Source organism: Canis aureus, chromosome 3 (assembly GCF_053574225.1).
Source record: "Canis aureus isolate CA01 chromosome 3, VMU_Caureus_v.1.0, whole genome shotgun sequence".
Classification (NCBI taxonomy): domain Eukaryota; kingdom Metazoa; phylum Chordata; class Mammalia; order Carnivora; family Canidae; genus Canis; species Canis aureus.
This window is the reverse complement of record NC_135613.1, coordinates 72793999-72806356: the sequence shown is the minus strand read 5'-3', so window position 1 is coordinate 72806356 and position 12358 is coordinate 72793999. Positions and strand designations below refer to the sequence as shown.

Sequence of the window (12358 nt, the reverse complement as noted above, 5' to 3'; positions counted from 1 at the left end):
TCTTCCTACCTTCACTGTGGTCTTCCCTCCAATTCATTCTCCATACAGTCATCAGAATAATCTAGCTCAAATACACATTTATTTCTGAAGGCTACATGGAACCTATACTACTGCACATGAGAAATACAGTGGGAAGAAATATGATCTTGAACAATCAAAGACACATAATACCTGCCATAAAACAGAGGTTTCCTAAATTCACTTTTAACTTATATTAATTATCTAACTTTCAGATAAATCACGTGTCTGTCCTCCTATAGTCAATAAAACTCCACCCTTATATGGCAAGAGCAAGGCTTATCATCTCCAACTAGAAATGTCCTTTTCCAGATGTTGATCCTATTATAAAATTGTCAGACAACCTTTCAGTTGGTTTATAACTAATGATAGCACATAGCAAGTTATTGCTATTTAGGCAAAAATTTTTCCACCTGTTTCTCCTACAGGCTATAGTAAGAGGTCTTATTTCACAAAAAATAGATTTTTTACGGGTATTCTACTAAAGAAAAAAAATCTTTATGCCAAAATACTTGTTCATGTCTGCTTTAATATTTTTCAGCAAAATGTTGGAGCCTTGATTACCACTTTATTGTGTAATTGTATAGTTCCAATGAGAATTAGAGATAATTATGATTCAGCTCCCCTACATCATCACCTCTTATCCTTGTTAAGCACCTCAAACATTTCAGATGAAGTCAATCCTAAACCCTAGTTTACATAACAAAGTATAAGCCTCTACATCCTACAGTTAACAAAAAAGAACTGCCCTCAATGTTTACATATTTAAGTCTCAAGGAGAAAGGATAACCAGTGAACAACAAATATACTTTGTTCTGCCATTCAAAGAATACCATGACAATCAAGTCCTAAAAAATGATTAAGCCTTAAGAACAGGGCACCATCCCTGAGATTTTCAAGCAAGGATGAGAAAAGCACCTTATGTATTTGTATTTTCCTTAATATGAGTGTATCAAACGTATGCCATGTGATTTTTTCCCCTAAAATAATTACTAAAATAACTATCAATGTTAAAAGAAACAAAAAAGAAAAATATCATGCTCCTAATCTCTTCATCATGTGACTACTATAGCAGACCCTTGAATAACACAGGTTTGAGGTACACAGGTCCGAAAAACAAATGTTTTTCGATAAATACAGTACTGTAAATATAGTTTCTCTTCCTTATGGTTTTCTTAGTCACATTTTCTTTTCCCTAACTTTAAGAATGCAGTATGTCATATATACAACACGCCAAATATGTGTTAACTGCTTATCAGTAAGGCTTCTGATCAACAGACTCTTAGTAGTTAAATTTTAGGAGTGAAAAGTTATATGTACCTTTTCGAGTGTATGGGGGTCAGTGCCCCGATCGTCATTTTGTTCAAAGATCATCTGTATTTTAAGTAATTCTAAATATAATACACATAGAGTTTAGTATTTGGATTTTTCACTTAAATACATCATAAATCTTGTTTCCACAGTTTTCGTAACTATCATTGGATCAGGGCTATTATATTCAATGACTTGTGCAATCATTCTCTCACATGTCATTTAAGGCACTGCTGAATTTTGAGTGTTGTAAAGAACACCGGGGTGTATCAGACTGATTGATTGATTGATTGATTGATTTTGTATCAGATTTAAAAGTCTGGTTGAAACAACTATTTACAGGGATGTATTCAGCAACGTTCATGCAACAAATATATCCCAAGCAGCTATACACCAGCCACTGTACCTCAGAGGTGGACTCTTAACAATGCAACCCTTTCTAGAGTAAAGCAGGGATACAAGCAAGTAAATTAAATTAAATACCATGTAATAAAAAAATAAGGCTAGAGTGTTTGGAGTGGGCAGAAGAGTAGGCCAAGGACAAGACCCTGAAGCACACCAACGTACCAGCACTGATAAGAAAAATTCAAACTCCTATCAAGGCATACAAATCCCTTATGTAACTTGGCCATGGTCTCTTTCTCCTAAACATCCTGGCCTCAAACTTTATTCAATGTCAGCCCTAAAATTCTTGAAGCACCTTCCTTCACTTGTCCAACACAAATACACACACACACACACACAAATACAAGCCTGTCATCATTTTTTTTTTCTCCCTATGTAATGCCTTCTTTTCTTTCCTATTTCCATTTGCCTGGAGACCAATGAATTCTTTAAAACTGTACTCAAATGTCAGCTTTTAGGTCCAAAACCCACCCATTCTCATGGGGTGCCTGGGTGGCTCAGTGGGTTAAGCATCTGACTCTTGGTTTCAGCTCAGGTCATGATCTCAGGTTGTCAGAACAAGCCCTGTGTCAAGCTCCATGATCAGAACCGAGTCTGCTTGGGATTTTTTCACTCTCTTCCCCTCTTTGCTCTTCCCCCTTGTCAAGCGCACTTGCTTTCTCTAGATAAATAAAATCTTAAAACAAAACAAATAACCTGTTCTCCTCTTAGCATACAATGTAATTACTCTCATTAGCATACAGTATGCTAATTCTCTCTTTATATTGCCGTGTCCATCTACCACTAGATAGGGACGATGTCTTACTCATTTGTTTGCTCAGGACCCAGACAGTGTCTCATACATAGTGATCCTCATGTTTGTTGAATAAACGACTATCTTTTTAACATCATCTTATTAATGAACTGAATACATATCAGATTTCATTCAAAATTTAGTTTTGCTGAGAATATCTACAGGTAAACTTTCATACTGAAAGACAGCTTATCTATCTCTGAGACTATGAAGATGTAATGTTTTAGCTCCTCAAAGGGCAGCACTCTCTATTAAAGGTAAGACTATAAAGTACCCAATTTCTTGCTAACAGAATCTTTGATGTTTTAGAGAATTCAGAGATTCTAATGAATATACCATCTTTAACTGAACAATATATCTAAGTTAATCCAAACCTACATCTAATAAAAAGAGACTCAGGATTAGGACAAGTTTCATATGTAATTTTAAAAATCATCAGAAGACAGTTAAAAAAAAATTAAGGCTACCTAAGACAACAAAGAGGATTTCCACCTCTAAACAAAGATGAGCAGATAAAAGATGACTCCCACAGCTGGTCTGGGGAATGATGAAACTGGTTAAGACAATGGGATATATCAGACAAGAGCCTCTTAGGAGTATCACAAACTGCTTCCACCTAAAGATTCTCTATATTCATGAGCGATCATATTTCGGAAAACATTCCTCACTTGACCTAATGACATCAAAGACTTTACACACCCAAAGACTACATACCAATACAATGATTTTGGCCTGTGGCTGCCTTGTGTTAATAAGTTGTACGATGGCCTCGATTCCACCTGCTACTTCTTCCGCCGTATTTTCATGGTTGTTTGTTCCTACCCAGACAACGATGACCTATGATTAAAGGAAGAAGAAAAAAAGCAGAGAGGAATAAAGGAATGTTTAGATAAAAATCAATATTAGATAAAAATATTTATCAATGTTTATATAAAAATTTTATTTCAAAAATGAAAAGAAGGAAAGGTGAAGTTGTCAAATGGTAGTGGGTAACTTCAACTGAGCAGCCATCTTCAAACACTGATTTTGGCCTCATATATTTCAGGATAAATTCCAAGCAGATTAAGTCTGAAGTAGTAGAACTACATTAGCATGATAGAAGGTTTTCATTATTGTGGAGTTGGAAGCTAATCTCCTAAAATCCTATACAAAAAAGAAAAATTCAACTGTATAAAAATTAAAACTCTGCATGTTGAAGAAAACACTAAAATAAAGTAAAATCTAGGAAAGTCAGGGAAAAACATCTGCAACTCCTACCACAAAAACTCCTTGACTAGAAGTATCTTCCAGAAAAAAATAACAAAAGTACCCAAGGGAGTGTAACTGGTATGAATACGTGCACAGTTATACTCAAGAAAGAGTGGCTGGGGAGGAGGCTGGATGCAGTTTCAACAAGTTCATCCAGACAGGTAGATACATAGATAAATAAGCAGACAAATAGATTAATTAATTTACGAGGTGGCTGTCATCTAGAGACATACATCCTACTGTATAATCCAATAAAGTAACTTACCACCCTGTTACAAAAGACAGGAACATGGACAAGTTTTTCTATTACATTAGTCAAAAAATAGGGGTGCCTGGCTGGCTCAGTTAGTAGAGCATGGGACTCTTGATCTTGGGATTATAAATTCAAGCCCCATGATGGGTGTAGAGATTACTTAAAAATAAAATCTTAGGGAAAAAAAAGATGGGCTCCTGAGTGGCTCAGTTGGTTCAGTGTCTGACTCTTGATTTCAGCTCAGGTCATGATCTTTGAGTCAAGAGATCAAGCTCCCATGTTGGACTCTGTGCTCAGCACAGAGTCTGTCCCTCTCCCTCTGCTTCTCCATCCCCCACTCACACAGATGTGTGAGCTCTTTCTCTACTAAATAAAATCTTAATAATAAGTAAATAGTAAATAAATAAAAAGGGGTTTCAGTGCAGGTTGGGTTCTCAGGGTCAGGAGATCAAGCCCCATGGGCTCTGCACTCAGAGCAGAGTCTGCTTGAGATTCTCTCCCTCTCCTTCTGCCCCTCTCACTCATGCTCTCTCTAAAATAAATAAATAAACCGGGACGCCTGGGAGGCTTAGCAGTTAAATAAGTCTGCCTTCCCCTCATGGCATGATCCTGGAGTGCTGGGATCGAGTCCCACATCAGGCTCCCTGCCTGGAGCCTGCTTCTCCCTCTGCCTATGTCTCTGCCTCTTTCTGTGTCTCTCATGAATAAATAAATAAAATCTTAAAAAAAAAAATAAATCTTTTAAATTAAAAAAAAAAATTTGTAAAGGCCAAAAATAAAATATTTTCAACAAAGCAACTGTTAACAGCTTTGTTTAGGGCTGAAAAAAATTATAGGCAGTGTGCCAACTCAGGACATTTATAATGTGTTAAGGTAGTGAGTACATGTTTCTGGTAAACATTTATTCACATCTGCTTCAAATTTTCTTCAGAAAAACTTGGAGGCCTTGATTACTAATTAATCTATATGGTTAAACAGATCCAGGATCATTTCCTGAAGTCAGTGATGGCACTGTCGCTCTCACCCACATCTGAGCAGTCTTCCCAGTACTGTATTTGGGTCTACAGAATAGCATGCCTCATTAGCATCGAATCCCTTCCTACAGCTGAAGAAGATCATTATTAACAATTACAAATACAACCTAAGCAAGTAATACACTGATTTCTTAATACCTATTTGGAATGTTTTTAAGCAAGGACAACAGTATCCTTTATCTTAAAGGAGAACAAAGCAAAAACAGTGAAACAATGCTTTAAAGAAGCAATCTTTTTACTAGCAATTTCAGACAATTTAACTACCTGGAAAAGACTCGACATTAAAGATATTCTTTAAAACATAAGTTTCGTTTCACCTTAGGTTTAATATTCTCCAGTTCTCCATTCTTTAGTCTCCATAAAACATGTCTTGTTGTATCTCCTCCAATTCCAAAATTCAGTGCATGAAGTGGGGAAAAAAGTTCTCGCCATATCTAAAAAGAGAAAAACTGGCTTTATTTAAACTGAGAAGGAAAGAAAATTCCTCCATTGTAATGTGTTGTGAGGCACCTGAAAGAATAATTTTCATTTTCTGTATTCAAATGTAATTCTGCAAACGGTGAACTACTCGTTATTTGCAGGGCTCTGAGGATGGCATCGCATCACTCAGTATTTTTATTATTATTTTTAAATATGTTTTTCATTTTATTTTGTAAGGAGGTCCCAGGCCAATGTGGAGCCCAACTTGGGGCTTGAACTCACAACTCTGAGACTGAGACTTGGGCTGAGATCAAGAGTTGACTGCATAACTAACTAAGCCACCCAGGCACCTCTGCATCACTCAGTTCTTTTTGCAGTCTTCGACCACAGCTCAAGAATGGAGTCACAAGGCCACCTCATGCTAATTAGGAGGTCCCAACATTTATATTCAAGGTGCCAAGTCAATAAATTTTCCTTTCACTCTACTCCTGCGTCAAAATAAATAGGGTTAAGTAGAAACACAAGATGAAATTTAGAGTGCTGGAGCCAGAAAGGAATTAAGCTTTCTTTTCCTTTAAACTGCCCTTGGAAGAGTGCAAACTTTAAAAAAAGAGGTGGAATAGTTCCCCACAAAAATACACAAAATAGGGGTGGCCTGGGTGGTGCAGTCAGTTCAGTGTCTGACTCTTGGTTTCAGCTCAGGTCTTGATCTCAGGGTCAAGGAATCAAACCCTGCATTGGGCTCCAAACTCAGCATGGAGTCTGCTTATGATTCTCTGCCTCTCCCTCCCCCTTCCCACCACTGCATATTCTCTCTCTTGCTCAAATAAATAAATAAATCTTTAAAAAAATACACAAAATAAGAACATGTAAAACAGAGTAAGACTTGAGAATCACGACCAGGACAAATTTAAGTAAATAAATATAACAGGGAAGCTTCTTGGAAGCCAAGGCGAAAAAGGGAGCTGAGTTAGAAACAAAGCTAAATGCTTTCTGCCTCATCATGCTTGGTGGCACAAAGAATCCCATTATGTGGGTCTGACCTCCCTCACACTCTGAACTAGAGCTTCGCTAAAGGGTCATGAGTAAGCCTATAGGTTCAGCTCAGAATGACAGTTTGCTAGTGATGAATGGATTTACCTTAGTAGCCAAGACCCACCCTCACCCCTTCCACCTTTACCTCGTACTGCTGCATTAACTGCACCATGGAATCCCCCACAAACAGTACATCAGGCTCTTTGTCTTTACAGTCCAGGACAAATCTGTTGTGCTGGTTCGAAAAAGGAAGAAAAATTAGAAACTGGCATTTCCTTTTCTGTGAGGTATCTTGGCCTAGACAGAACAGAGTCCAACCAGTTATTCTTTTGTTAAATATTCTATTTATTCTGTCTGTAATGAACTGCTGGGACTTTCTTCCCACCTTTACGATGCTAATCATTCTAATATGCTCGAGAAAACTGAAATCCTACTGAAACCAGAAAAGAAAAATATGTTTAACATGTTTTTAAAAGTTTGTGTTTTCCTCAAACCTGTATATCTTCTGCCTGTACTCGAGAATAACATTCTCCCGTATTTGCTTTATCTGTTTGCAGAACCATTTGAAAGTAAGTGTGGTTCTTCCCTCTTAAATATTTCAGCATGAGTAAGGACAGTCTCCTATAAAACCAGAAAACTATTATCACACCTAAGACAAAGAACAATAATCCTATACTTAGTCCATATTCAGTCTTTCTACTTGTTCCAAGGGTTGGATAATGTATTATATCCTTTTTTTGAAGTAGGAACCAATCAAGAGTCATGTATCTTATTTGGATGTTTTTAATATGGCTTTTGAAAATGCCTTTTTACCTCCAACTGTGAGACAATGGCATAGTGGTAGTCAAGCCTTTCTCAATCTAATCCAAGTATATAAACAGTGGTGACCATGATCTAGTCCCAGAGTGCTTCTTTGCTGCAAATGCACAAAACACTTTTAAAATGGGATTTTACTCATCGATGCTAATGGACACAGTTGAAGTTTCTATATTCATCCCCAAAACAAAATTACACGATGCTCTAGGCAAGTCTTTAACCCAGTTCTATGGAAAGGTCTGAGTGCTGTTCCTTTTTCTCAAGCACTACATTCAATGATGCTTTCTTTAGGGGTTAACATACAATTATATTTAAGTGTTCCTACTGTTAGTATCTGTGCAGATAACACTGTAGTAAATTGGAGATACTCATCTGCTATGGGTGAAAATACAAAAAAACTTCTGGAAATAATTTGACAATTTATTAAAAGAGCTCCTCTCATTGGGTGATAGGATTTTAGATTTTTTTTTTTTTTTTTACGATCTTGTTTATTTATTTTAGAAAAAGAGAGAGCCCACGCAGAAAAGGAACAGAAGAAGAGGGAGAGAATCTCCAATAGGCTCCCTACTGAGCGTGGAGCCCAATGCGGGGCTATATCTCAGGATCCTGAGATATGACCTGGGCTGAAACCAATAGTTAGATGCTTCAGCAACTGAGCCATCCAGGCACCCCGTGTTTCCATTTTTTTGTATCCACGTCCTGTGTGAATAAATTTTTTAAATTACTACTCTTTCAATAAGCATTTTTAAACTGAAGGAATAAAATAGGCAAGAATAATACTGTAGCTGGTGAGTAGGTACACTTCCACAACACATCACCTCTCCACTGTGGTTCTATGGTACCAATTGCCTCTAAATATCAATAAATAGTTCAAGGCTGTCATGCAATTTAAGCTCTGCTGTTCTAAAGGTTCTGGTACTATCTTTCTTTTTTAAGTATAAAAGCAGCTAAAATGGGGCGCCTGGGTGGCTCAGTGGTTGAGAATCTACCTTCAGTTCAGGTAGTGACCCTGAGGTCCTGGGGTCAAGTCCCCCATCAAGTTCCCTGCAGGAAGCCTGCTTCTCCCTCTGCTTTTGTCTCTGCCTCTCTCTCTGTTTCACTCATGAATTAAGTAAATAAATCCTAAAAATAAATAAAATAAATAAAAGCACCTACAATAAGTTTGGGGAAATAGAGCAAAACAAAACACTTAAAATTCTACCATCTTAACCCAGTAACTACCATTTGGAGGTATTTTCCTCTTGCTATTTTTCCACAGGCCTCCCCCACTTTTTAAAAAAAATAGTAAAATCATTATGTCTACCTCCTTCTGGCACAATAGCTTTGGGGACAGAACAGCCTATGTTCATATTCTAGCCTGTCTACTTTCTAGTACAGAAAGCACATAACCTGAGTCTTGTTTTTTGCATCTGCTGGCAGCTCTGTTGCAGAGCCATGTAGATGAATTCTAGGAAAGGGATCCAGCTTTTGGCAGACACCCAGTAGGTACTCAATACACAGCAGCCATTGTAACTGCAGTTAACATTACACTAGAAGTGTTTTTCTGTGTAGCTACATGATTTTCATAACCATAATTTTTAGTGGCCGCATAATATCCTACTGAATGCATCCAATGACACATCATTTTTAAAGTCTTACTACTGGTAAACTTGCCAGTAATGTCCTATTTACTGTGATGAAGAAATTCACACATATTTTACTTTTTACATGTTGGGGATTCTTAGGTCAAAGATGAACACTTTGTGGATCCTTTTTTTTTTTTTTTTTTTTTAAGATTTTATTTATTTATTCATGACAGACACAGAGAGAGTGAGAGGCAGAGACCCGGATCCTTGATATATTTCCAAAGTGTTAACAAAAAGGCTGTATTTGGGGGCAGCCCAGGTGGCTCAGCGGTTTAGTGCCACCTTCAGCCCAGGGCCTGATCCTGGAGACCGGGGATCGAGTCCCACGTCGGGCTCCCTGCTTGGAGCCTGCTTCTCTCTCCTCTCTGCCTCTCTCTGTGTCTCTCATTTATAAATAAAATCTTAAAAAAAAAAAAAAAAAAAAAAAAAGTTAAAAAAAAAAAAAGGCTGTATTTGTACTGCCTCTAGCAATTTATCAGAACTGGTTTTACCACACTCACATCTGCACTGGATGTTACTATTTCTTTCTCCCTTTCCCTTCTTTCTCTTCTCATTATTTTAATCTGTACTTTTTAGAAACACAATGTAACATACTTCTAGGGCAATGGAGTGGCTCAGGTTGTGGTTTCAGGGTTGAGATTGAGCCCTGCATCAGGCTCTATACTCGGTGTGGAGCCTGCTTGGGATTCTCTCTCTCTCTCTCTCTCTCTCCCCCCCACCCCCACCCCCACCCCCGCCTCTGTTAATGCTCATGCCTCTCTCAAAAAATAAAATTAAGTTAAAAAAAAAAGTGACACCCTTTCTCTCATGTTTATCAAGATACTTATCTAGTGGTACCCTGAGGGTATTTTCACTGATATTGTAAAAAAAAATATCAATGCTTCATCTGTATTACTTACTGCAAATATTTTCCTCAGTCTGCTGCTGAGACTTTTCCTATACGGTTGTTTGTTTTGAGAGAGAGAGAGAGAGAGAGATAACCTGTGCACAAGTGGGGGGGGGGGGGAATCCTGAGCAGGCTCCATACCCAGTGCAGAGCCTGATGCAGAGCTCAATCTCATAATCCCGAGATCACTACCTAACCCAAAATCAAGAGTCTGATGCTTAACTGACTGAACCACCACAGGTGTCCCTGGTTAGTATGTTTTGATACAATTTATATTAAATTTGTATACAGTTAAGTCTTTCAGTATCACCCTTTAGAAAAACTTATTATGAAAGATATCAAACATATAAAAGTAGAGAAAATACCATAGTGCACCTTCGCATATCCATCACCAGCTATAGTGATCATTTTATGGTCACTATTATTTCTGTCATCCTAAACTACTGCCTACCCCTATCTTCAGAGTATTCAAGCAAATTAAGGATACAGCACTCTAGGGCTGGCCAGGTGGCTCAGCGGTTTAGCACCACTTTCAGCCCAGGGCCTGATCCTGGAGACCTGGGATCAAGTCCCACGTCAGGCTCCCTGCATGGAGCCTGCTTCTCCCTCTGCCTGTGTCTGTGTCTCTCTCATTAATAAATAAAATCTTTATTTATTTATTTATTTTAAAAGATTTTATTTATTTATTAGAGAGAGAGAGGCAGTCCTCAATCCCAGGAGTTCAGGATCAGGCCCTGGGCTGCAGGGAGCGCTAAACCGCTGAGCCACTGGGGCTGCCCCAATAAATAAAATCTTAAAAAAAAAAAAAAAGGATACAGCACTCTATATCATAATGCTTATTCTACTTATATTTTAGTAATTTATATTGTTTATATGTATTTCACTATATAACTCTTAAAAATATATATATTTTTAAGATTTTATTTTATTTTATTTATTCAGGAGAGACACAGAGAGAGAGAGAGGCAGAGACACAGGCAGAGGGAGAAGCAGGCTCCATACAAGGAGCCTGATGTGGGACTCGATCCAGGGTCTCCAGGATTACACCCCGGGAATGAAGGTGGCACTAAACCACTGAGCCACTGGGGCTGCCCTCTTAAAAATATTTTTAAAAAATATAACAATACCAATTCTACTCCCTAAAATTAGCAGTAATTTCTTTAATAACAAATAACCAGTGTTTGAATTCAATGTTAGAAAAAATTTTGTTTTTTAAAAATCAGGACCTAACTTCTCTCTTTAATCTTTTTTTTTTTTTTAAAGATTTATTTATTCATTCAGAGAGAGCTAAGAGAGAGGCAGAGACACAGGCGGAGGGAGAAGCAGGTTCCATGCAGGAAGCCCGATGTGGGACTCCATCCCGGGTTCTAGGATCACACCCCAGGCTGCAGGCGGCGCTAAACCGCTGGCCACCGGGGCTGCCCTCTCTTTAATCTTTTAATCTACAGGTTTCCCCCTCCCTCTGCCACTATCTCCCAAATTTACTTTTTAAGAAATATGATTGTTTGACCTACAGAATCTCCCATAGTCTGTATTTTGTTGATCGTATTCCTATGGTAGTCCTAGAAGACATGTTCATCTGCTCCAGGTATATCCTCATATATGGTGTGGTATTTTTGCAATACTTCATAGGAAGTATTGAGTATCACTTCAATACTTGTTTTAATCATGACTGCTTTTAACATTTTGTTTTGAAATAATTTTAGATCTACAGAAGAGTTGTAAAGATAGCACAGCATTCTCACATACCTTTCACTCAGCTCCCTCCAATGCTAACATCTTACATAAGCATGATACATTGGTTGAAACTAAGAAATAAACATTCATAAATACTATCCACTAAAATAGTTTACTCAGGGACACCTGGCTGGATCAGTCAATAGAGCATGTGACCTCCATCTTAAGGTTCTAAGTTCGAGCCCTGCCTTGGGTATAGAAATTACTTAGAAGTAAAATTTTTAAAAATCTTAAAAAAAAAATAGTTTACTCACACCTCACCAATTTTTCCACTATGTCCTTTTTCTGTTCCCAGGTCCAATTCACATGGCATTTAGTCTACACGACTCCTTGGTCTCTTTCAACACAGGACAGTTTCTTGGTTTTTCCTTGTATTTCACATCATTGACATATTTAGTAGTAGTCAGGTGTTTTGTAGAATGTTCCTCAATTTGGGTCTGTCTGATATTTTCTCATGAATAGATTGAGGTGATGAATTATTCTGGAAGACTACCACAAGGTGATATGCCCTATTTTATCATATCAGAGGGGAGTACACAATATCAACATGACTTATTATTTGGTGATGTTAACATTGATCATTTGGTTAAGATGCCTGCCTTAGTTTGCCAAACTTGTCTGCCAAGTTTCTCTACTACATGGTTATTATTTTTCCTTTCCATACTGTATTTGTTAGAAATAAGACATTAAATCCAGCTCACACTGATGGGGGAATTTTTTTTTTTAATGGGGGAATTAATAAGCTCTACCTTCTCCAGGGAGATGATATAAAAAAAT

The 12358-nt window shown here is 37.7% G+C and overlaps 1 protein-coding gene across 6 annotated transcripts in view; it reads right to left on the bottom strand.

Moving 5' to 3' along the window:
* Positions 1–12358, bottom strand: part of PAFAH1B2 (platelet activating factor acetylhydrolase 1b catalytic subunit 2) — a 30502-nt gene that overhangs the window by 6537 nt on the left and 11607 nt on the right. For all 6 annotated transcript variants that reach the window (XM_077893656.1, XM_077893659.1, XM_077893658.1 and 3 more), the window contains 3 exons: positions 6663–6752; positions 5380–5496; positions 3242–3364 (listed from right to left, as the gene is read on the bottom strand). In XM_077893656.1, coding sequence (XP_077749782.1) covers positions 3242–3364; positions 5380–5496; positions 6663–6752 — 330 coding nt within the window. The remainder of the gene's footprint in view (positions 1–3241; positions 3365–5379; positions 5497–6662; positions 6753–12358) is intronic.